The sequence below is a fragment of the Schistocerca piceifrons genome, chromosome 1 (assembly GCF_021461385.2).
Source record: "Schistocerca piceifrons isolate TAMUIC-IGC-003096 chromosome 1, iqSchPice1.1, whole genome shotgun sequence".
Taxonomy (NCBI): Eukaryota; Metazoa; Arthropoda; class Insecta; order Orthoptera; family Acrididae; genus Schistocerca; species Schistocerca piceifrons.
This window is the reverse complement of record NC_060138.1, coordinates 366320233-366347731: the sequence shown is the minus strand read 5'-3', so window position 1 is coordinate 366347731 and position 27499 is coordinate 366320233. Positions and strand designations below refer to the sequence as shown.

Genomic DNA, 27499 nt, shown 5'->3' with positions numbered 1-27499 from the left:
AAATGTTACTCTGCATATCAAAATTAGCAAAGTGCTGACAGGTGCAGTCTACACTCAGAAAAATAGGTCATAAAATTCACCATGGAAAATTCATTACTTTCATGCAAAACATTTTATTCCAACATTCATTAAAAAATCTCTTTCAACACATCTTACAAAGTTCAACAGCTAATAACATTATCAGAACACTTTTAAAAAAGTGGACTGATTTTCATAAATTTCTAGTACGTTGATCTGTTAACATTTTACATTATTTTTATGGTACATCTTGAGAGCATCCCACTGTTTAGTGTGCAACAGAATATGAGGCCTTTTCCTCTTCATATGTTTCACTGCATCTTCTGGAGTCCATTTATTTTTCTTAAAGCAAGAAATTTCATCGATCAGTTTACAGATCATATAGGTTCCCTTATTGATAAGCACACATATTTGATTTGAGCTGACAGATTATTAAGCCTTAACATTGCATCTATATAGCTACAACATTTAAAAATTATGCCAGAGGTGACATAATTGTGTGAAACTGGAGGATACGTATTGTTTACTTCAACACATTTCTCACAATTAAAAGTACACTACAAAAGCATAAATACTAACAATGGAACACAGTGATTAAAGTTATGTAAAAGTACATGAATCATGCAAGCAACCTTCATGAGAGGTTTTCAGAGCTTCTAACAAATTAAAATGAAGTAACTTAATAAGCGAAACTCCCCATCCCATCCCCTTAGATTTAGTGGTAAGAGGGCCCAGTGGATAGCCTGTCAAAAACTGAACGCAGATCGAGCACAAAAACAGGAAGCAAAATAGAAACAGTGAATGGTCTAAGAACAAGAAGCGCATTACAGAACAGTCACAAAGTGCACTGGCATTGTGGTAAAGTGGTTACGGTGTTGGACTGCCAAATGGACAAGCTGTGTTCAAATCTTCCCAGTGCTCTTTTTTTCCCTTACTGCTCACTTTACTCAAATCTGTGTCTATGTCATGATGGTAGCAACCATTTGCAACAGCGAGGTGTATGGTAGGGACCTATAATAACAGTTAATTCTGCACAACTACTCTATTACCAGCCGAAAGGAAGTGGCTTTTGAATGGAACCGCAAAAGTTGATGACAAGACGGCAAGTCAACCGAAACCTCCACCAGAAAACACGTCTAGTGTGTCATACCCAGCATTAGTGGCACTACACATTTCATACAATAGTAATCTTCTATGTATGCACCTACTTTGTGCGACCGGTAAGTGATTAAGAGACATGCCTCCTTGCCCAATATAGGTATTCATATCAATGTGAATTTGATCATTCTCACGGAAATTATGAAAACACATAATAGTTTGTCATGTACACTGCAAGAAATGAACGCAACAGTTTCACAATCGTACAATTTCTGTGCTCGGTAAAAAAATATGATTTTTAACATTTTTGAAGTTGCATTCCATTATGGAAGTCTTGATTCTTGACCTTTGTTGTCACATAGTTCGTACCCGTTTATTTGTTGTTTTCATTTCTGTGAGACATCTACGTGGTATTTCGCCTGCTCTCACAATTCATCAGATTTACTTGCAACAGTAACATACTCTTACCAAATGACTCCTATTCTATAACCAACGTATAGTATGACGATAGCCAAGACTACAGAAAGAGAACAAACATTTCAATGACTGGACAGACATTCATAGTTTTGTGAAACAAAAATGTATACATGGCACGAAGGAGTTTTGAACCCAGCTTGCCCACATGGTAGTCCAATACCATGACACTTACCCACGATACTGCTGCTATTTCAGGCTGCTGTTTTTTCACTTCTGTTCACAGTTTCTATTTTGCTTTTTTTCACAGTTCAGTGCACCTTCTTCCTGTTGTCATGCTTGACGTGTGTTTAGTTTTTGACGGGCTATCCACTGTGCGATCTTACCACTAAATCTGAGAGGGTGCAATTGTGAATTTTCCTTGTAAGACTCAAAGACCAAGTAAAATGTGAAACAAGGCCAGCTCAGGTCATGTTCAGATTTTGTAAAAGAAACAGACTGAGCTAGACCTCTGTGGTCCATTAGCTACAAAGCTTTCAGCTACAGGAAGAGCCATAGCAGTTGTTTATGCCTGCATAATTTTACTAAATCACATTCTCAATTACATAACAGTTTTGTTAATACACACAGCTAGGCCAATTACTGCACACTGGTACAACAGTCTTGTTGCCCTGTCTCAAGTCATCGGCATCTCCCTGGGCCCTATAAAGTACTTGTTCACAGCTAATTACAGGCTGTGGTAAGAAATTGGCACAAATACACAAAATCCATGCACCCACGTGTTTTAATACAAATATAGTTTTACTGAGACTTGTGATAATTAAATTGTTTTCTGCTGCATATGAAACATGTATAAAATAATAACTTGTAGTTGGGTGTGAGAGGGGATGATGGAATTGGGCTAAACAGTTTCAAATAGATATTTTCATTCAAATCTAAAATATAATATTCTAGAGTAATTCTCATACAACACTGAGTACTTTAGATCTATTTGAATCATTACTGAAAAGAGTATTAGAGATTCACGCAAGTCTTTGTTTAACATATTAAACATACTGCTATTACCCTGCATGTAGATTTTGAAAATATTGCTGTTTTTCAGAAAACCTGAAATTTGTGGGGAATATAGGAACAAAATAATCCATTTACAATCACTGCACAAGAAAGCAAGATAACTTACACATTATACCTACAAACAATAGTAACTGTTAAAAAGGAACCTACCACATGAAGGTAAAACTGCACAACAAACTCCTAAAGACTCTAAAATCTACCACTCATGTAAAAAATATAACAATGAAAATAACCAATTATTCATGATGTCCATGCCTGTTTCACCACATGTGCCACCTGGATTCTTCCCCAGACACCAGTTTCTCAGAACTCCGCATGTGGGAACTCGCACTACAACATGTCCTTAGTTTTCACCACCCACCTGACCTTAATTTAATTCCTTCCATCTCAGCATTTATTCACATTAACTACTCCTATCTTCGCTCCATTTCAGTTTCTTACATCTTTTATTTTCTGACTCATCTATTTTTCACTGTCCCCCTCCCACGTCTGTTATGAACAATGCACTTAGCTTTCCTCTCTTGTTAAGTCATGTATGATGTTTGAGTAGTAATCTCTGTTTTGCACATTACCCTGTTTTCCACCTTTAAGCTCTCAGGTTTTCAAATCTCATCCGGTGCAGTCTCCAACAATCAGTCTATCCTTCTCATCATGTCCGGTAAGTCTCCCCTGACCCAGGGTTCTGGATGACTTTTCTGAACTGTACCCCTTTCCCTAAACCTCTCCAGTCTTTTCCTTCACCCCTCTTCCTCCCCCTTCAACTCCTCTGCCAGACAAAGGAGCCACTGGTTCTGAAAGCTTGTAATCGTTAAATCCTTTTGTAGGTGTGTTCCCCTGCTGCCACTTGGTGAGCAGATTTTTCATCAACCCATGTGATAAAGTTTGAGATGTGATTATGAATACATCTATAGTATCACTCCTATTGAACAGGAGAACATTTTATTAATATGGAATAGTATTGTTTTAATTTGCCATTTACGAACAAAATATGCAACCTGTGAATGTTTTATAACTGTATGAATAAATGACAAGTCATAATGTATAAAATAAAATGAGAAAATTTTAGTAAATACAGTATAAACCATATATTTGAGGTGATAGAAAACAAATTGTTTTAATGCTATTTTGTCAAAAATTGACATTTTGAACCCGTGGCTGTGTACAAAATATAGGTTGACTCTTACATAGAAGATAACAGCAACCATCCAATTTTTACATGCTATTTATTTATTTAAATATCGATATTTAAATAAATAGCATGGATGTTGTTATCTTCTATGCAAGCCTCAACCTATATACAAGGTCTGTCTAAAAAGTATCCAACCATTGATTTTTCCATGCAAAATGGAGACAACAGTGCGGCACCACTGTACACAGTGAAGGAAGGGACCTTTATGCATATGCGTGAATTTTGTCCCCGCCTTCCAGCGAGTCAGTTGCTGCCTGTCGGTTGCTGAGTGAGGTGCTACACAACGTGTTCATCGGATTACCAATTCTCCAATGATGACTGAATGTGTTGAGGAAAGATACTGCATCAAATTTTGTCAAAAGATTGGTGATTCTCAAAGCGAAACAAACAGGTGGAAGTGCTGCAGATGGCAGTGTGGTGATTAATTTGTATTACAACCTGACAGCACTCACGAGACACATCAGCCAACCAGTAGCTAAGTGGGCCACAAATTCAAGCCAAATTATTGAAATATGGCAATCAGAAGTTGATGTAAACACTACACATACAGAGGTGGCTCTGAGCACTATGGGACTTAACATCTATGGTCATCAGTCCCCTAGAACTTAGAACTACTTAAACCTAACTAACCTAAGGACATCACAACACCCAGTCATCACAAGGCACATACAGAGGTACGGAGTAAACTAAAATGAACTGACATGTTCAGTGTTGTTCACAGCAATGTCATTGATATCATCACAGAAAATCCTGCCACTCAAGCCAGCCTCTCATGGGCCATTAAAAAATGCGTGGATGAGGAGCTGGTGACGTCACAGCATGGATTCCACCTTCCACTACACTGCAACGTGTGAAATGAATTAGCTGACATGTCAGATTTTTGTCTCATGGAGAGGATCATGGCTGATGAGATGCAGTATCGGTTTTATGTCACAAACAGAGCTTAGGAGATGCCATATTGTATGGAGCTAAATTTCATATTTGGTGTTTTTTCATTATAGAATATGTGATATGAACATAAGCCGTTTCAGGACACCAGCATTTTGAGGATCTCCAAAACCATGTTGTTGAAGTACGACTAGTTGTAATAAAATAACACAAAATTACATACTGATCATTAAAGGCTTCCCATATTTGATGCTTTTAGTGTTATAATTTGTGCACTGCGAAAGTATACTGTTTCAATGCTATAGCACAATGATGATCTATCAAAAGTGCATCCCTTTTTGTATAATCTGTCATACTTAAACATCAAATAATTCCATTCGTAGAAACAGCATACACCGTGTAACTTGGCACTACTGCCGTGTTGAAGCCATAACTTAGTTGACAGTGTCGTATAAAGAGAAAACTAGCAGGTTTATGTCCAGCTACTTACAATTTCTTTGTTTCACTCTCCATTTTACAAAAATCATGGGCCTTTCTTATTAATTTAATAGACATATTATATGCAACAGCTGATGTCATCTATCATAAATAATGTATTTGCAACAATTCTTGTTGCATAGGAAACAACGGGAATGTTTTCCTTGTAGCCGGAAATCTTGACATGACCATCAGTTTATGTCAGAAAATAAACACAAGTTAAGCCCTAGGAGTTTTCCTCTTATGAAACTCTGTGTAAAATATTTATATCTGTGTCTCGATTTTATGGACTGTCTCATGTTTGTATCTTGCTGGTAAATATGAATATGTTTTTCAGTGATGGTGAGCAGCTACAAAAAATCTATTCTTCCATTCAAATGAATGAAATTACACAACAAATTCCAATATTGAAACCTAAGTGATAAAGTATGTTACTTCAGAGCGATTACAGTCAACAGTATGGATATTATGCAAACTGATTTTAGACACTGCATTTTAGCTGTATTCAATAGAAAAAAAGAGAGAGGGAGATTCAATTGAGTTAACAAATAACTTGTATAGCATGTTTCTCAAATCAGTGTAAAGAGTTTTTTTTTGGTGTTTCTCTACCAGCAATTTGCTGTTGAACCAAAGATGAATCCAGAATATTCTTCACGATTTTCTCTGCTATTCTTTGTCGACTTCTATAAGTGTTAACACAGCTAGTTTATATGTGTACATTTTCATAAAAAATTCTGTGATTTGCACACCATGTGCAGCTGAGAACTGCCACTGGAGGGAGCTGCCCACAAATCACAATGAGGAGCCTGTTCCACGAAATGTAGCAGGTCTATTCAGGATGTGCAGCAACCACAATGGACACCCATCTGGCATTCTTTGTCTCTTGTGAGGAAAGCTTAAGCAAGAAGTACGTTAAAGCACTGACAGATCCTATAACCCACTAGATCTGTTATTGGTATCCCTCAATGAAAATAATTTTCCTGAGAATTTAGTCAAGAGGAAGTGAATGGGACAAGCTCTTATCTCTGGATATAGGCAAATGCTCGGAAATCTGGGCATCAATTTTGCCATAATGTATGCACATACATATGCTCAATGGGCGGGTATTTCTGAAGACACTGACTTAGAAGTCAGTGACAAATCGACAAATCAGAAGAGGCCTATGGAGCAGTCCTTTATGTACAATGCATCACTTCCAACATGATAACAGTACATTTAGTTTGAAGCAAAAATGGATCAGATGGATAACTCTTCCATGGCTGGAACTTCTAGCAATACGTTTTGGTTCAAGCCCATTTTATTATTTCTGTAATGCCACAAACTACAATGCAAGTCGTATAACACTGTGGACTGATTCAACTGTAGCCTTAGGATGTATCGGCCATGACCTTTCCTGTGTCAAACAGTTCTATGGAATCATAAAGATTAATGAATCCATCACAGTGGAGACACTGCCATGGTGAGGAAAATCCAGCTGCTATACTTTCAAGAGGTACTATAGCAGATGAACTTCAGCATGGTAGTATATGGTTTCAAGGGCCTACTGGTTAACAAAGAACCAAACACAATGGCCATAATTTATATAGACAAAAGACCATTCGTTACCACAAAAGAAGAAATTAACAGACCACATGCTCATGGTAAAAACAACATTCTCTATTTTAACAGCTACTCAGCATAGGAACTACTACAAACTGCTGTGAACCACAGAATGGATACTTCGCTTCAAACAGAAGTTAACAAAAGAAAGGAGGACACAGAGACAACTGACAGCATCAGACCAACACAAAGCAAATCCATACTGGATTCAGATCGTTCAACAACAGTACTGCACAGCCGAACTGCACATTCTGTGCAACAACTTGCCTCTGACACAAAATTCTAAGATAGCTCATTTCAATCTGTTCTTGGATAATTGTTTTATTTGTCTCGCGGACATCTGCCTGTTCGCAGAATTATGCAGAGACCAACACCATTGAATTCTTCTTGATGGATAGCCCCATTTCACTCAATGGACAGCATCATTTCACCCATCTGCTAATCCAGCAGTCTCATTTGCCTGCACCACCTTTGAGTGTACACATGGTATTACTTGAACTGAGAATAGATTTATGGATTCCTATAGCTCGACAGGCAAAACTTATTCTACACCGCTGTCTGCCTTGCAAGATAGTGAAGGTTCACTTTGTTCGACAAACAAAGCAAGGCTTCATTACCAGCTGAACAGGTCTCATCACTGAAACCATTTCCTTGCTGGCCCGTTATCTACCAGACAACAGATATTAAGAACAAAGCATACATGCTCTATTCACACATGCAACAATATGCATCGAGTGACATTATACTGAGTGCACTATCCGAAAATTACCTCAAGCAATTAAACAGAGAACCGACTCGTGGAGATAACATCTTGGACCTACTGATAACAAACAGACCCGAACTTTTCGACTCTGTATGTGCAGAACAGGGAATCAGTGATCATAAGGCCGTTGCAGCATCCCTGAATATGGAAGTTAATAGGAATATAAAAAAGGGAGGAAGGTTTATCTGTTTAGCAAGAGTAATAGAAGGCAGATTTCAGACTGCCTAACAGATCAAAACGAAAATTTCTGTTCCGACACTGACAATGTTGAGTGTTTATGGAAAAAGTTCAAGGCAATCGTAAAATGCCTTTTAGACAGGTACGTGCCAAGTAAAACTGTGAGGGACGGGAAAAAACCCACCGTGGTACAACAACAAAGTTATGAAACTACTGCGAAAGCAAAGAGAGCTTCACTCCAAGTTTAAACGCAGCCAAAACCTCTCAGACGAACAGAAGCTAAACGATGTCAAAGTTAGCGTAAGGAGGGCTATGCGTGAAGCGTTCAGTGAATTCGAAAGTAAAATTCTATGTACCGACTTGACAGAAAATACTCGGAAGTTCTGGTCTTACGTTAAACCAGTAAGTGGCTCGAAACAGCATATCCAGACACTCCGGGATGATGATGGCATTGAAACAGAGGATGATACGCGTAAAGCTGAAATACTAAACACCTTTTTCCAAAGCTGTTTCACAGAGGAAGACCGCACTGCAGTTCCTTCTCTAAATCCTCGCACAAACGAAAAAATGGCTGACATCAAAATAAGTGACCAAGGAATAGAAAAGCAACTGGAATCACTCAACAGAGGAAAGTCCACTGGACCTGACGGGATACCAATTCGATTCTACACAGAGTACGCGAAAGAACTTGCCCCCCTTCTAACAGCCGTGTACCGCAAGTCTCTAGAGGAACGGAAGGTTCCAAATGATTGGAAAAGAGCACAGGTAGTCCCAGTCTTCAAGAAGGGTCGTCGAGCAGATGTGCAAAACTATAGACCTATATCTCTGACGTCGATCTGTTGTAGAATTTTAGAACATGTTTTTTGCTCGAGTATCATGTCGTTTTTGGAAACCCAGAATCTACTATGTAGGAATCAACGTGGATTCCGGAAACAGCGATCGTGTGAGACCCAACTCGCTTTATTTGTTCATGAGACCCAGAAAATATTAGATACAGGCTCCCAGGTAGATGCTATTTTTCTTGACTTCCGGAAGGCGTTCGATACAGTTCCGCACTGTCGCCTGATAAACAAAGTAAGAGCCTACGGAATATCAGACCAGCTGTGTGGCTGGATTGAAGAGTTTTTAGCAAACAGAACACAGCATGTTGTTATCAATGGAGAGATGTCTACAGACGTTAAAGTAACCTCTGGCGTGCCACAGGGGAGTGTTATGGGACCATTGCTTTTCACAATATATATAAATGACCTAGTAGATAGTGTCAGAAGTTCCATGCGGCCTTTCGCGGATGATGCTGTAGTATACAGAGAAGTTGCAGCATTAGAAAATTGTAGTGAAATGCAGGAAGATCTGCAGCGGATAGGCACTTTGTGCAGGGAGTGGCAACTATCCCTTAACATAGACAAATGTAATGTACTGCAAATACATAGAAAGAAGGATCCTTTATTGTATGATTATATGATAGCGGAACAAACACTGGTAGCAGTTACTTCTGTAAAATATCTGGGAGTATGCGTGCGGAACGATTTGAAGTGGAATGATCATATAAAATTAATTGTTGGTAAGGCGGGTACCAGGTTGAGATTCATTGGGAGAGTCCTTAAAAAATGTAGTCCATCAACAAAGGAGGTGGCTTACAAAACACTCGGTCGACCTATACTTGAGTATTGCTCATCAGTGTAACATAACTGGCCTGCAGTTGTGCACACCTAACATGCAATGGAGGGACTCCGGCCTCCACAAGGATGATGGTCACCGGACTCATCCTAAAAGCTCCTGTCGCTAGGTGACTGCCACAGTGGTACATTGGGTCGAGTAAATGCAATGCTGAGGGCACTGCCGAACAATAAAACAGGCTCCAATAGTCAAGGCAGGATTGGACAAGGGCTCTGTAGAGCTGCAGCAGTGTAGAGCAATCTGCATCCCAGTTGGTGTTGCTCAGGCGACTGAGGGCATTGAGGTGCTGCCAGCACTTCCGCTTAAGCTGACGAAGGTGAGGAAGCCAAGTCAATCGGGCATCGAAAACCAGTCCTAAGAATCGATATGTTTCCACTACAGTGAGTGGATCGTCATTAAGGTAGAGTTCTGGTTCTGGATAAATGGTACAACGCCAACAGAAGTGCATAACACACGACTATGCAGCCGAAAGCTGGAAATCGTGGGCTAGAGCCCATGACTGCGGCTTGTGGATGCCTCCCTCTAGGCGTCGCTCAGCAACACCAGTACTGGTGGAGCAGTACGAAATGCAGATGTCGTCTGCATACAGAGAAGGTGCGGCTGACGGCCCTACAGCTGCTGCTAGATTGTTAATAGCCACTAAAAATAGAGACACACTCAATACAGATCCCTGTGGAATGCCATTCTCCTGGATATGGGGCGTAACTATGGGAGGCACCAACTTGGACACGGAGAGTATGAAGCGACAGGAAATTTTGGATAAAAATCAGGAGCGGGCTTCAAAGACCCCACTCGTATAATGTGGCAAGGATATGATGTCAGGCCGTGTCATATGCTTTTCGTAAATCAAAAAAGATGGTAATCAGGTGTTGTCGTCTGGAAAAGGCTGTTCGGATGGCAGACTCGAGGGACACAAGACTATCAGTGGTCGAACGACCGTGGCGGAAGCCGCCCTGACATGGAGCCAGTAGGCCATGTGACTAGGACCCAACCCAGCCACCGAAACACCATACATTCCATCTGCTTACAAAGAATGTTAGTGAGGCTGATGGGCCGATAGCTATCCACATCAAGCGGGCTTTTACCGGGTTTGAGCACCGGAATGATGGTGCTCTCCCGGCATTGCGATGGAAAGATGTCATCACACCAGATCCGGTTGAAGATGACGAGGAGATGTTGCTTGTAGTCAGATGAGAGATGTTTAATCATCTGACTGTGGATCTGATCTGGCCCAGAAGCTGTGTCGAGGGAATGTGCAAGGGCACTGAGGAGTTCCCACTCTGTAAATGGGGCATTACAGGATTCACTGTGGCATCTAGTGAATGAGAGTACTTTCCCTTCCAGCCACTGTTTGAGAGTGCGAAACGCAGGGGAGTAATTCTCTGACACAGAGGCTCGAGCATAGTGCTCAGCAAAGTGCTTGGCAATCATGTTTGCTTTGGTAGATAACACGGCATTTATGCTAACACCGGGAATACCTGTTGGGGTGTTGTACCTGAAAACAAGTTTGATCTTTGCCCAGACTTGGAAAGGTGACATATGGCACCCAATGGCCGAGGCATCTACCAACACTTATTCTCCCCACGAGACATTCATGAATGGAAAAGGGAAGGAAAGATCAGATGGTCGAACCAGAAGTACCCTCAGCCACACACAATCAGGAGGTTTTGTGGAGTATAGATGCAGAAGTAGGATAGCAGAAAGTGACAGCACTACTAACATTAGTCCTGGTACAACAGTGTCATGGTAGGAATGAGGCATTAGGAGGCTGTTGCTGTGAATCAGTCTTATGCAGAGTCAGGATGCATCAATTATCAATAAAAACTCTTGTCTGGATTGATCACAGTTTTACACATCATGTTTCTTTTACTGCTTACATTATTCAAAGTTTGATTTCTATTGTATTCCCAACCACTTTTAATACAACTCATGAAACGTGCCTTACTGATGTTGGAAGGCCTGTGTAGCTCAACAATACAGATAATCATACTGAAAGTGCAAGAAAATGGAGGGGGGATTAGTGGAGAGGTCAAACGAATGTGTCGTTAAGGGCACCAGTTTGGATCACTGACTGATTGGCCTTCTAACATCAGCGAACATGGCCATGCTGATCTGGTACTGTGATAGTCTGAAAGCAAGGGGAAACTACACCCGTTCCTTTTCCCAATAAAAGCAGCAAGTCATTCTCATGCAAGGGAGGGTGGTGGTGGTGGTGGTGGTGGTGGTGGTGGTGGTGGTGGTGGTGGTGGTGGTGAGGGGGTGGGGAGCAAAGGCTGTCGCCGCATGTGGGGTAGGTTATAACATATTAAGAGTATGCCTCCTCTCACCAAAACGTTAGTGATAAGGCCCAACAGTTCAGAATATTTCAAAACCCATTTAACACTGATGTCAGTATCGGTGAGCAGATCTGCAGCCAAACTGAGGGCTGCCCTGATGTCAATATACAAAACAAACATCCAAAAAATGCTTAACTGAAAGTTGCACACTACAAACTTCACAGAGTGGTGGATCCTCCTGCTTGAGGAGAGAACCATGTGTTAAAGGGCTATGTTCTTTGCACATTCTGGTGAGCAGCACTTCCATGGCATGAAGTCTTTCAAGCCTGTGTGGTCAATTTGAATGACTGCGGTTTGTTTTCTGCCATCCCAAACCGTTTAGTTTCTCACTGACACATGATTCGTCTGTCAGATAATAAGATGACAGCATGCAAAGGTACAGCACATGGACCGACAACATGATCTCAACACAATTCTTTGGCTGCTTTGTCAGCTATGTTGTTTCCCTGTATTTCAATGTGTCCAGGTATCCAGCAAAAGATCACCTCCTTGCCACACTGTAAGAGCTGCAGTAAGGAGTCTGGATGAGCTGCATCAATTGGTCTATGGTATACATGTAGCGCACTGAGTAAATGGGAACAAATGAGAAACCTTGTGTTGTGATGCTTGTAAATTCACTCCAGTGCCATCATAATGCCATACAACTTTGCATCATAGTTTGTAAAGTGTTCTGGAAGATGCACTTTGGAAACCCTATCAGAGAAAACAGCTGAACAACTGAGAGCATTCACTTGCCAGATCTATCTCTATAAAGAGCAATAAAATGTAGTACGTATTTAAAATTGAAGAAAATAAGAGCTATAAAAACATAATGTGGAGTACAAGTTTTATTGTACTGTGTCAAGCTTAAAATAACTTTGGGCTTCTAAAGAAGTCAAGGTGGCAGACTGTTCCACTCCTGGCAAAGTATTCGGAGGTCTCATATGTGCAAGTCCTTGACACAGTCAGTGCACATGTAGCATACGGCCTGGCTGCATGGGGCTGATTCTTGAACAACTGCTCAAAGTTAGGGTGGACTGCTGCACATTAACCTATGACTGGGGCAACACAGTTTCAGGGGCTGTCGAGCCAAGAGGCGACGCCGCCAAATCCACTGTTGGTTCACCAGCATCTTTACACAGACTCCCAACTGGGCTAATTTGATATGCTTCAGTTGATATCTGAATATCTTATGGTGGACAGCATCTAACATCTTGAGGTAGGAAATACAGCTCAATCCGCAAACACAGCTGCTGCAATATAACCGTGATCTGATGAACGCCCCATACAACAGCAGGTGGTGGGACATGCTAGCTCCAAACACCTTTCCTTAAGGGATTTTTAAATATTGAATTATCTGAAGCCCTTTGTCTGCAGGTCTTTCAGGTGCAGTAACCAGGTTAATTTACAGTTGAATAGCAGGCCCAAATAGTGCACGGTGTCCTTAGAATATTAAATATTGTCCTCCACTGAGAGGTCCAGTTGGTTAAAACTTCAACGAGCACAGTTAAAAATTGACACATCTAGACTTCTCTGGTAAAAACCTAAAATCAGTTTTACTGGTCCAAGCTTCCAGCCTACTGATGACCAGCTGTAGTTGCCTCATTGTCACTATATGATTTGAGTAAGAGCAGAAGACTGCAATGTCACCCACAAACAAAGAGCATTTAATAGGGCTTCTGACTACAGAAGAGATTCACTGATAGTGACTGCAAACTATGTGATACTCAGTTCACAGTTCACTCCTTGGGGGGGACCACATTCTCCTGAACACAGCTATCAGACGAGACACCACCAACTTGATATTTCAAGCACCGGCCCTCAAGAAAGGATGGGATAAGAAGTGGGAGATGTCCATTTAGTCCCCATTCCTGAAGCTGGCAAAGTATGTTGCACTTCCCTGTGGTGTCACACACTTTTTTGTAGTAAAAAATTAGAAGAAACCCTCTATCATTGTTTACAGTAGAACTAAGTTGTCAAGTGCAGAATGGTAGTGTCTGAAACTGCGCTGGGAGCGGCGCAGGTGACCTCTGGATTCGAGATGCAATGTGAGGCAGTAGCTGACAATTCACTCAAGTAGTTTTATCCATACAAATGTTAACTGCTAGACTCTGATAACTGTTAGGGTCAATGTGATCTTTGGTTACCATAATGGAGTTAACATTGCCTCCTTCCACGTCATGGGATACTGTCCATCAAACCAGATCTGATTGAAACAATACAGGAGCATGCAATTGACTTCAGGATACAGATTACAGAGCATGGCATAATGAATTTGGTAAGGTACGCTGATAGAGCTGATTCCAATTCCACATGGAGAATGGAAGATTGTACACCTCCTCATTACATGAGAAGAAGTGGAGCCTCATCTCCACAGTCTTACAGCACACCTGGAAAGCAGATGATTGTCTCAATGGCACAGTGTTGGTAAAGAAATGTTTAGAGAAAACCTAGGCCACATCTTTCAGCATGTCCACCAACACCCTGCTTCTCAACAAGGCCATAAGGGGAGGTTTATTGCCCTCGCCTAAAATCTGCCTTATTGAGATCCAAACTTACGCAGTGTAAGTGGACCAATCAATGGAAGACATGTATTTCTTCCGGGAGGCCCTCTTCCATTCCATTATTACTTGTCTCACTTGTACTCTTGCAGATCTGAAGGCACAAATGTTTTCCGTAGTCGGGTAGTGTCTCAATTTTTGCAAAGCTGCGCACCTGACTGCTGAGTGACATTCAAAGACGGCCTGCTGATTGCATTGCAACCAATTTGCCTCTTGAAACATCCATTTACATGGTCTCTGGTCAACCACAACCTGAGTCAGCAGCCAAATTGTATTGAATCCTGTTACTTTTCTTTCTTTTCTTTTCTCATATATAAGCTATATGTAAACTGAAAGAGCTTAAACCAAAGACACCACCAAAAGTAAATTAACGAGTTGTTTTGTGGCCAGGATATTGTTTTGATACATCGCTAAATATCTGTATGAAACAAAGTAAGAAATACACTCTTCAATTTATTAATTCATGTATCTTTACCCTTTTGTTTCAGGAAGTGGTAGCTTATGGACGTATGCTTGGACCTGTCATACCAGCACTGTTAAAAATGTGGATTTTAACTGTTCATTAAAAGTATTATAAAAAGTTATTAGAAAAGGAATATTTATTCACACGGTTATAAGTTCAACTCCTATCTGTTCGTCACTTCACTCGCCGCTGAGATAAAACATTAAGAGGATCAGTGCACACTAGAATAATTAACACCCTATCTGGAGGAGCATTCCTGCACCGACACTGTCGCACTCAAGACTGAACACAATGGAATTCACGTGAAAGTAATGACTCAAGACTTAATATGCACCTACTGAACTTGGCTTACTTGTACTAAAAGTATTGCGTTTCGTGTTTTTCAGAACTTATAGACAGATCGACAGTTTTAATGGTTGCGGTGATTACTTGGTACCACACACTACTGAAAGCAACAGTATGTAATATAAACTATGTAATGATATTCAAAGTCTGCTGATACTGGCATCAGTTAAAGTTCACCCAAGATTGTGCATAGATTCATGAATTACCTTCAAAATCTTCAACTATTTTTTCCAATTATTCAAGCAATTTTTAATCCATTTCCACATCACTATTCAGAATCCACAAGGGTCAATGGCTGAAGACCCTCCAGCTACAGAAAAGTGTACCACCTGACCCGAGTACAAAAGACAAATATTCCCTGAAGTCACCCACAACAAGGAAAGGGTGAGGGGGTGTCTGGGAAAGTTCTGTCAGCGCATCTGCATCCAGTGGATCACAAGGAGGGAGATATGAATACATTGTGATTTTAACTGGCGAGAGAACTTGCACTGTAACTGCTTGTACAACCGTGGTAAAAGGGACTAGAGGGGAGTGGCATCTGACATTGATGAAAACAGCCACACCAACCTTAGCCATGTCTCCAGTAACATTGTCCTTCCTGCTGGGATGGTAGCCCCTTAGGGTAAGGTATCCGTGACTTTAAAATGACTTTCTTGTAAGCAGATGCATAACAGTCTGTCATGGGCCACAAGTTGTAATTCTTCCAAATTTGACCAGTAGCCAGTTAACATTTGAGTGGGCATGCATATGTATAAAATGCACCAACCTCAAATCATTATTATTATTATTATTATTATTATTATTATTATTATTTTGCACTGTTCCATTCTTGTTTCACAGTTGCAAGCCCATACCTGTTCCTTCATTATTGCTTCAGATGACACTTTCATTATTGCTTCAGCTGACAATTCTAAATTGTGTTGTCATACACCCAAGTGAGTAGCAGTAAAATAAAATAAACAGCGAGATAGGCAAGAAAAAATTTACAATTCACGCACAAAAATAACCCAGATAACAAGCCAGCAGCACAATCCTATAACGAGGCCATTGTCTACACGATAATTAACAATCAAATATCCAGTTGACTAGGATCTGAAGCAACTGTGCTGTTTAATGCTTTGAGTGGGTTGTTACTGTGGTGTCACATCTGCCTGTGGCAACAGAGTAAAATAATGAAAGTTTATTTCATTATTGTTTAATTAATTAAACAGTGTTTTAACTTATACTATGTAAGTGGTGCGATTAGGTGGGTAGATCACATAACTGATGAGCAGGCACTGAACAGAATTGGGGAGAAGAGGCATTTGTGGCACAACTTGACTAGAAGAAGAGATCGGTTGGTAGGACACATTCTGAGGCACCACAGGATCACCAATTTAATACTGGAGGGAAGCATTGGGGCTAAAAATCATAGAGGGAGATCAACAGATGAATACACTAAGCAGATTCAGAAGTATGTAGGTTGCAGTAGTTACACTGAGATGAAGAAGCTTGCACAGGATGGAGTAGTGTGGAGAGCTGCATCAGATCAGTCTCTGGACTGAAGACCACCACCACCACCACCACCACCACCACCACCACCACCACCACAACAACAACAACAACAACAACAACGACAACAACAAAAACATTTTACTGTTAATTAATTAAACTATGATTAAACTGTGATTTTGCTCATACATATTTACCTTGGTGACAAAGACAGCCATTCTCTATACACATACAAAGAGAGCGACGTGCCTGCTCGTGTTATGAAAAAAGATGTGCCTGCTCGAGGGTTAAGTTCTGCTGCAACACACAAGTCCCTTTGGGAGTTATTGATTAGTGATGGCTACCTTGTCCTTCCTCGGCAGACGTGATTTACCCAAGAGATTGAGGGGAACATTAGGTAGTGCCTCCATGTGGATATCAATATCCTCTAAAGTAAAATCACTGTCGGAAAGGGAGAGGGCTCACCAACCTGACAGTTTAGCTGCCACTTTCTTGGATTTTGAATGACTTTTTGCGTGATTTTTTTTAGAAGTTATGGGCATTATGTAACTCAGCCACCACAGGAGAGTCACTTAAGACTCAGTAGCCCAGATGATTAGGTACTTCATTCGACATGGCAGTTTCAACACTGTCAGGAGGAGATTGAAATTTAGGATGCTGCATAGAAATCTCACAAGCCACTAGGAAAACAAATGTCAACCCAGACAGAGCCCCAGAGGTTGCCCGCTAGAGACTGTTTTACTGCACTAGTACATAGCACACTTTGAGGTTAAGGTTTTTTTTTTGAGGTGTAGATCTTCCTAACGGTCCAGGAGGTGAAGCCAGGGGCCCTTGTTCTCCGAATCCACAATGTTCCACCGCTGCATCTAACAATGGTTTCTGAAGTATGCCCACAGTTTATGGTAAAAGAGGTCTAGCAGCACTGCCAGATCCAGCTCTGGACACACTGGGTTGCTGTACCCGCACCCAGCCATTGCTGGGAAAACAGTCCACCCCTCCCTTAAGTGTAGGGCACACTTTGTCAGGCCCCTCCACGGAGCCTTGTTTGGCTTGGGTGATCCTGCCAGTAGCTATACAGTATCTCAGTGTCACCGAGATACACAAAGCTTCCTGCCTGGCACCACTAAAGGGCCCAGCACCACTGAAGGTCCCTACGATAAGGCTGTGTACCATGGGAGAGTACCTTTCCCGAGGGCATGCAGCTCTACTCTATAGTTAAATGATGGTATCCTCTTGAGCAAAATATTTCAAAGGTAAAATAGTTCCTCATCTTGATATACAGGTGAGGATTACTCAGGAGAATGTCACCATTATGAAAAAAACGAATTCTATAGGTCAGAGCTTGGAGTGAATGAGTGTAGGTAGGTTAGATAATTTAAAAAGGGAAATGGGTAGGATGGAGTTAGTCACTGTGGGAAATGGTGTAGTTTGGGGGCAGGATGAACATGATTTCTGGTCAGGTGATTGCAGGATTATAAATACAAAACCACATAGGGATAATGAACAAGTAGGTCTATTAATGAATAAGAAAACAGGACTGTGGGTAAGCTACTACGAACACTGCAGTAAACCCACTGGAGCAGCCAAGATAAACATGAAGCCAACACCCATCACAATAGTAGAAGTTAATAAGTCAACTAGCTCTGCAGATGATAAAGAGATTGGAGAAATGTATAATGAGATAAAAGAAATTATTCAAACAGTCAAGGGAGAGGGAAACTAACTGTGATGGGGAGACTGGAATTTGGTAATAGGAAAAGGGAAGGGAAGAAAAAATAGTAGGCGAATGTGGACTGCGGGACAGAAACGAGGGAGGAAGTCACCTGATAGAATTTTGCACAGTGCATAAGTTAACCATTACTAATGCTGGGTTTAAGAGTGATGAAAGAAGATTGTTAACCTGGAAGAGACCTAGAGACACCGCAAGGTTTCAGATTGGTTATGTAACAGTAAGACAGAGATTCTGGAATAAGATTTTAAACTGTAATGCATTTCCAGGGGCAGACGTGGACTCAGACCACTGAGGCTGGTGAAATACCCCCAAACTTCAAAAAGAAAGAATAATTCCAATTCCAATGAGAGCAGATACTGATAGTGGTGACTATTACCGAACTATCAGTTTAATAATTCATGAATGCAAAATATTGACACGAATTGTTCACAAAAGAATTGGGAAACTGGTAGATGCCAACCTTGCAAAAAAAAAAAAAAATAAATAAATAAATAAATAAAAATAATAATAATAATAATTGCAACATGAAGTCACCCAAGCAATTAATTCTACTCACAATTGGAAAGCCCCTGGAAAAGATAAAATAGCAAATTTCTGGCTAAAGAAATTCACCTCAACACATTCACATCTAACTAAATTATTTAACACGCTGATCACCTGCCACCCTACCTAAAACCTCTTTCCTCATTACCTTAGCCAGCTTCATCCTGACCCACAACTTCTTCACTTTTGAAGACCAGACATACCAACAATTAAAGGGAACAGCCATGGGTACCAGGATGGCCCCTTCGTACGCCAACCTATTCATGGGTCGCTTAGAGGAAGCCTTCTTGGTTACCCAGACCTGCCAACCCAAAGTTTGGTACAGATTTATTGATGACATCTTCATGATCTGGACTCACAGTGAAGAAGAACTCCAGAATTTCCTCTCCAACCTCAACTCCTTTGGTTCCATCAGATTCACCTGGTCCTACTCCAAATCCCACGCCACTTTCCTTGATGTTGACCTCCACCTGTCCAATGGCCAGCTTCACACGTCCGTACACATCAAACCCACCAACAAACAACAGTACCTCCATTACGACAGCTGCCACCCATTCCACATCAAACGGTCCATTCCCTACAACCTAGGTCTTCGTGGCAAACGAATCTGCTCCAGTCTGGAATCCCTGAAGCATTACACCAACAACCTGACAACAGCTTTCGCATCCCACAACTACCCTCCCGACCTGGTACAGAAGCAAATAACCAGAGCCACTTCCTCATCCTCTCAAACCCAGAACCTCCCACAGAAGAACCACAAAAGTGCCCCACTTGTGACAGGATACTTTCCGGGACTGGATCAGATTCTGAATGTGGCTCTCCAGCAGGGATAAGACTTCCTCAAATCCTGCCCTGAAATGAGATCCATCCTTCATGAAATCCTCCCCACTCCACCAAGAGTGTCTTTCCGCCGTCCACCTAACCTTCGTAACCTCTTAGTTCATCCCTATGATATCCCCAAACCACCTTCCCTACCCTCTGGCTCCTAACCCTTGTAACCGCCCCCGGTGTAAAACCTGTCCCATGCACCCTCCCACCACCACCTACTCCAGTCCTGTAACCCGGAAGGTGTACACGATCAAAGGCAGAGCCACGTGTGAAAGCACCCACGTGATCTACCAACTGACTTGCCTACACTGTGATGCATTCTATGTGGGAATGACCAGCAACAAACTGTCCATTCGCATGAATGGACACAGGCAGACAGTGTTTGTTGGTAATGAGGATCATCCTGTGGCTAAACATGCCTTGGTGCACGACCAGCACATCTTGGCGCAGTGTTACACCGTCCGGGTTATCTGGATACTTCCCACTAACACCAACCTATCCGAACTCTGGAGATGGGAACTTGCTCTTCAGTATATCCTCTCTTCCCGTTATCCACCATGCCTCAATCTCCGCTAATTTCAAGTTGCTGCCACTCATACCTCACCTGTCATTCAACAACATCTTTGCCTCTGCACTTCCGCCTCGACTGACACATCTCTGCCCAAACTCTTTGTCTTTAAATATGTCTGCTTGTGTCTGTATATGTGTGGATGGGTGTGTGTGTGTGTGTGTGTGTGTGTGTGCGCGCGCGCGCGCGCGAGCGAGTGTATACCCGTCCCTTTTTCCCCCTAAGGTAAGTCTTTCCGCTCCCGGGATTGGAATGACTCCTTACCCTCTCCCTTAAAACCCACATCCTTTCGTCTTTCCCTCTCCTTCCCTCTTTCCTGATGAGGCAACAGTTTGTTGCGAAAGCTTGAATTTTGTGTGTATGTTTGTGTTTGTTTGAGTGTCTGTCGACCTGCCAGCACTTTCATTTGGTAAGTCACATCATCTTTGTTTTTAGATATAAATTATTTAACATATATCTAAAAACAAAGATGATGTGACTTACCAAATGAAAGTGCTGGCAGGTCGACAGACACACAAACAAACACAAACATACACACAAAATTCTAGCTTTCACAACAAAGTGTTGCCTCATCAGGAAAGAGGGAAGGAGAGCAGCTGCTTGTGTCTGTATATGTGTGGATGGATATGTGTGTGTGCGCGAATGTATACCCGTCCTTTTTTCCCCCTAAGGTAAGTCTTTCCACTCCCGGGATTGGAATGACTCCTTACCCTCTCCCTTAAAACCCGCATCCTTTCGTCTTAAATTATTTAACAGTTACATTGCAGACCCATACACATTCCCTGATACACTTACACATGGAATAACTTATCTGAAACCTAAAGATCCAGCAGACACAGCAAACCCAGCAAAATATCGCCCCATAACATGCCTACCAACAATATACAAAATATTAACTTCAATCATTACACAGAAATTAAAACACCACCACATAACAAACCTGACATCATACTCACCAATAAAAAGAAGAAATTAACACAACTAATCGAAATATCCATAGCCAATACAACAAATATACAAAAGAAAACAGGAGAAAAAATTGAAAAATACATCCAACTGGCTGAGGAAGTCAAAGACATGTGGCATCAGGATAAAGTTGACATCATACCAATTATACTATCAACTACAGGAGTCATACCACACAATATCCACCAGTACATCAATGCAATACAGCTACATCCAAACTTATATACACAACTACAGAAATCTGTAATTATTGACACTTGTTCAATTACCCGAAAGTTACTAAATGCAATGTAACATATACCATACAGTTAAAAGGGAGTCACGCTTGATCAAGGTCCGCGTCACCTTCCATTTTTAACCAGACATAACGTCTGAGACAAGAAAGAAATAGTAATAATAATAATAATAATAATAATAATAATAATAATAATAATAATAATAATAATTATGGGAGGGGGGGGGCGGGGTAGGAAATTAAGGTGGTAACGCTGAAAGAACCAAAAGTTGTTGAGATTTTCTAATGGAGCATTAGGTACTGACTGATTGAAAATGGCGAAAGAAATACAATAGAAGGAGCATGGGTAACTTTGGAAGATGAAATTGCCAAAACAGCAGAGGATGAAATAGAAAAAGAAAAGCCCTGTAGAAATCCTCTGATATCACAGAAAGTACTGAATTTAATTGATGAAATGATAAAATTTAAAAATGAAGCAGGTGAAAGGGAATAAAGATGACTAAAAAATGAGACTGACAAAATGCAAAATGGCTCAGCACAAATGGCTAGAAGACAAATGAAGTCTATAGAAGCATGTGCAACTAGGGGAAAAATGGATACCACCTATAAGGAAACTAAAGACACTTTTGCGGAAAAGAGAAGTATCTGCATGAATATCACCAGCTCAGATGGAAAAACCAGTACTAAGCAAAGAAAAGAATGCAAAAAAGTGGAAGAAATATACAGAAGGGCAATACAAGGAGAATGAACTCGAAGGTGATATTACAGAAAGGGAAGAGGAAGTAGATGAAGTTGAGTGAGATACATGATCCTGTGATAAGAATTTGACAGAGCAGTGAAAGACCTATGCCAAAGCAAGGCACCTGAAGTAGACAGCATTCCCTCAGGATTACTGATATCCTCGGGAGAACCAGTGATGACAAAACTATTCCATCTGGCGTGAAAGATATACGATACTGATGATTAGGACCCCAGTTTATTTTTTTAAAAAAGTAAAAGACAATTGCGAAATAGAAAAAAGAAGTATACATACGATTGCAATTATTTTATTGAAAAAACGAAATACATTTTATGTAGAAAACTTAAAATAATGCTACAACTTATTCTAAAAACATGGGATCCACAAGAAAGATGGGTTGACTCCTTTGAATGTTAGTGACTCATCTTTCTCTACACTTGTATTGGGGTCACCTCACATATATTGTCTATGTCCAGGAAAGCAAAGACAGTGTTCTTTTTCCAAACCCTTTTTCAAAGGCACTTAACAGTCACGGCTGACTCAGTTACAGTGACAATTGTGCCTATGAACCTCCTGTGTCCCTTTTTTGTGTCAAATCTAACAATGACAAAGTGACCAGGATAAAGTTCATAAGGTAAAAAGACTTCCGATCCACTGATTGCACTTGTGCCCTTGTCTGGGTTCTCATGTTCATTGGTGGAGAGAGTTTGTGAGTCTTTATCTCCAGAAACTTCGTCACTTTTGTCTGAGGCGTCACTCTTTTTATCATCAGGAAAATCATGTACTGACACACTTTTCCCAGCCTGCACTGGAACCCTGGTTTGCCATTGTCTTGCAGGCCTTTCATTGCTCCCCCGAAATTCTTGGAGCAATTCTATGAGGGCTCCATCAACATCCTGTGGAACTCTGTAATTACTCTCTCGGGATTGAATGGCAGTATCCCACATTTCTCGAAACCAGTCTGGATGTTTCTTTTGGCATTTACTTCCAGAGCCCTCACAAGCTGGTTTAGTAATTGGGGGAACATATCCTTTGGAATGGTGGTCTCCCCATGACAGGAACCCAACTTCCATTTTTGGAGAATGCTTTGCCAGCTGGTCTTCAATGGACAAAAATTGCCACGTCAAGAGGCTGAGTGAGATGTGTATAGTTTCTCGGCAGAAAAATCATTCTTACACCATGCTCTTCACAAGCCTTGACTGAAGCCACTGAAATATGAGTGGAAAGGTTGTTGCCAATGGAAATACGGAAGCGTCCGATCCCACCCGTCTGCTCTGACCCATGATGTCATGAATATGGCGGAAACAAAAACAAACACACACACTTTCCACAAGAAGCCTAATGACACTAACGGGACAAGCGCGGGAATGGGGTGTTTTGGGTGGGGGGAAACTAAATATAAACAAATTTAGACGCCTTGCGTAGCTACAACGTGTAAGTGAAGACAGCCATGCACGAATACCCACCCACCTCCCGAGGGGTCGTAACCCCTGCAACCCATAGAAGATAAAGATGCTTCAGTAGCTGATTAGTGTTTGTCTTTTTTTAAAAAAAAATCTCACGGGATAAAACGAACAGATCAGAAAGATAAATATAATAAACTAAAACAGAAATTCGAAGAAACATAATTAAAATAAGTAATAAGTGTCTTTAAATAATAAAAAAAAAATCTCACGAGATAGAATGAACAGATCAGAAAAGTAAATAAAATAAGATAAAACGGAACTGGAGACAGCCACACTCAAACCAAACTCCGCGCCGTCATGACGTCACACACGACAACACCCTTACGTCACGGGTCAAAGCCGACACATTGGATCAGACGCTTCTGTCGACCCTTGCCGATTAAAATTTTGGGGCCTTCTAGCTTCCTATAATAAGGGAAAATGATTGTGGTAATCCAGCCATCAAAACATTGAGCATCAAACCACCCACTTTCACTTCTATAAAATCTGGTGTCTTTGGGAGCACCATCCATTCATGAAGCACACAAGTGCTTTGAGTGATAAACAACATACAAAGGCAGCAGTTTTCCATTTGCTGCAGCAGCAAACATAATTGACATTGCTGCTTTGGAGGTATTCATGTCTCTCTCAGGATCTTTTGATCCTCTTTCCATAATCACTTTTGCACGGCCCGGATTATCTGCTAAGTTTGTTTCATCGAAACACACAATATAGCTTGGGGGAACATCTTTAATTTTCTTCTCTAAATTATCAAAATATTCCCGTAGTACGACCTCTCGACACAGAAGCACGTGCTCTTTTTATTTTCTGGCAAAGTCTTAGACTCAATTTTTATTTGTGCCTTTTCAAAAGCCTAACAGTGAATTCATGACCAGGCAAATTATTTTTGATTTTTCGAACTAATTTACCTTTCCGGCCCAAGAATCCTTTGACAAACAATCGCAGAGTCAACCGAGCCCCACTCGGCACAAATAGCAAGCCTGTCCACAATCAACGCCTCTTCATCTGCGGAGAGTGCAGTTTGTCCCTCTTTGGGACAAACATCCTTATTCCTCAAATGTCAGTGGAGAACTGTGTATGGAATGCTGACATTTCTAGCAGCTTGCCTAATGCTGCTCCCTCCTTTAACAGCAGCAATGGCTTGGGCTAATTCATCCTTGCTTCTCTTTGTGTAGGATTTCCCATGAGGATCAGGAATGTAATTTCTGGGCATTTTAATCAGTCTGCAAATTAAATAGAACGAAACATTCAAAACACAAGCAGGTAGTATCCCATAACCAAATGTAAGCTCGATAATAGTGTTATTTTATACTGATCCTGTTCACCCAATTTTTTTAAAAAAAGTGCGTTCGTTCGAGTGAAACAAAATGAAATCAAGAAATATATTTAATACCCACCAAAAACAAAGGAGGACCTGAATTCGAAACAATTCTTGGTAGAAACACTGATTTTGATAATACACAACTCCCAACCGCACACCACTGTATACCAAATTTTCGGAATATACATAATCATGGGAATCATTGCCCACATGTTTACAGTGCTCTAAAAGCCAGGGTAGCCACTATTGCAACACAAAATGTTCGTGAAAGTGTTCCTCAAGAGCAATAATGCTGATTGGCGCACTGGTTTCCATATTTTATTGCAATCCTGTGTAGTGGCTATTGTTTTAATGTTTTCCTGTCAGAATTGATCCTATTCACCCAATTTTACGGTATCCTCATACTTCAAAAAGAAAGGAATAATTCCAATTCCAAAGAAAAGAGGTACAGACAGATGTGACTATTACTGAACTATCAGTTTGATAAGTCATGACTGGAAAATATTGACATGAATTATTCAAAGAAGAATGGGAAGCCAACCTTGGCAATGATCAATTTGGGTTTCAGAGAAATGTAAGAAAGTGAGGAAATAGTAATGCTAAGACTTATCTCGGAAGGTAGGTTAAATAAAGCAAACCTACATTTACATCATTTGTAGACAAAGTAAGCTTTCCACAATGTTCACTGAAATACAATCTTTGAACTTCTGAAGGTATGAAGGGAGGGGGGGGGGGGGGGGGGGGAATACAGAGAGTAACAGGTTATGCAGAAGTTGTGCAGAAAGCAGCTATAAGAGGCTACAGGGATGAAATGCAAGAAGTGGTTGAGATGGGTATGAGACACAGCTGCAGCCTTTCACCGGTGTTATTTAATCTGTACAGTCTGCAAACAGTAAAGGAAACAAAAGAAAAATATAAATTAAAATACAGGAATCAGAAATAAAAAGTCGAAGTTTGCAATGACATTGTGACTGTCAGAGATGGCAAAGGATCTGAAGATCAGATGAATGGAATGGACAGTGTCTTGAAAGCATGATATAAAATGAGCATACAAAAGCAAAACTAGGGCAATGGAATATAGTTAAATTAAATGAAGACTTAGGATGGGAAATATGAGACACTAAAAGTTGATTTTTGCTATTTGGGCTGTAAAAATAACTGGCAATGGCCAAAGCATTGAAACCTTTAAACAGAAGAATTTGCCATGTGGTGCTATTACAGAAGGAGGAGGTTATCTGGCAGATCATGTACCTAATGAGTTTCCCCACATCTACCATTTACTTTGGTTCATCTTAAGGTTGTTTTCTGTTGTCATTTGCGTACCCTAATGTTAGTGCACGAGTATTATGGAAGCTATTGCAATACTACTATAGCAACTACAAAGAAAGTTTTCTGCATTACACACATACCATACATTGTACGAAAAGTATTAAGTTTACTTACCATCGTAAGGTAGCAACCAACAAGAGTGGCACTACGGGTACGTCCTGCTTTACAGTGTACGTAAACGCTGCCGCCACTTTGTTTCACTTCCTCAATAAATTCCACACCTCGTGAGAGTTTTCCTTGGCATGGTGCTTCAAATATGTCAGTAGTTGACAATTGAAGAAATCTTATTCCTAGCCTCTCCCAGTCCTGAAACGTAAGACGGAACTGTTCAATAAATTGTTTAGAAAATTCGAATTTCTTTTGGTAGACGACATCTACGTTCCAGATTTACCTTATTATTATTTGACAGTATCCTTAGTTCGTAATCCTCATTCATTGAGACTACTCCTTTGACGTTTTCTTCTTCGACCAACTACAAAACAAGTTAAAATATTGATTGAACAGTTCGTTTAGTTATTTGTACGTGTCATAAAATGAACTCAACATGGACTGCCCACCTTTGTCGTCAACCACTTAAACGGCAGTGCGCCTAAAATCACAGTTTCGTCAATTCTGTCATACCATCTCCGTTTCGTACATTTCTCCATGGCAACATTGTATAAAAGTGTAGGATAAAACGATAATCTGGCGAACATTGTAAGCGGCTTCTCTTTCGCATACGTTTATTTTCTCCCCAATCTTCCTTGCGCCACTTTCCCATATCGTATACATGTCACACTTTCACACAAGCCGTTGCTATTCAGAGGCGTACGTTCCTATGGAATGGAAGGCACTTGTACTTGTCTGAGAGAGCGAGCCAAATCAGCAAAGAATTATTAAAAACAATGTCTTTCAGCTGGCATCGTAGCAGCTTTCTTTTTCCATAAATAATGTTGTTCCGATTGTACTGCTTATAGACTTCAAATAACCACGGATAACAAAATAACTTCACTGTTGTTTGTAATCTGTCCATCTACTCTAGTACTATCTATGACATCCAGTCAAACTTAAGGCCCGTCCACACGCAACGATCTGTCTGCGCAAATGTCTGCGCACATCACATCTGCGCAGACAGATCGTTGCGTGTGAACAGAAGATTTGCACCAACCTGAGGTGTGTGCAAACCTGGAAGTTGGAGTTGGAGGTTTGAGCGATACCTCTCAAATCTGTCGGTTCAAACCACA

General features: G+C 40.9%; 1 protein-coding gene across 1 annotated transcript; it reads right to left on the bottom strand.

Annotated features, from left to right (window-relative positions):
• Positions 1-97: 97 nt before the first annotated feature.
• On the bottom strand, positions 98-27290 carry LOC124789003 (phosphatidylglycerophosphatase and protein-tyrosine phosphatase 1). The gene is made up of 4 exons (XM_047256293.1): positions 26834-27290; positions 26668-26748; positions 26391-26582; positions 98-360 (listed from the first exon to the last, which is right to left on the bottom strand). Exons 1-4 carry the CDS (start codon positions 26969-26971, stop codon positions 238-240), a joined length of 534 nt encoding a protein of 177 aa, XP_047112249.1. The 5' UTR covers positions 26972-27290; the 3' UTR covers positions 98-237.
• Between the last annotated feature and the right edge of the window lie 209 nt (positions 27291-27499).

Bases quoted from the DNA above. Each gene is read 5' to 3' on its own strand.
- LOC124789003 (XM_047256293.1), bottom strand. From the start codon at position 26,971: ATGTTCGCCAGATTATCGTTTTATCCTACACTTTTATACAATGTTGCC. The intron at 26,749-26,833 runs GTGGGCAGTCCA...CTTGTTTTGTAG, and splicing joins TTAAGTGGTTGACGACAAAG to TTGGTCGAAGAAGAAAACGT. The intron at 26,583-26,667 runs GTAAATCTGGAA...CTTACGTTTCAG, and splicing joins TACTGTCAAATAATAATAAG to GACTGGGAGAGGCTAGGAAT.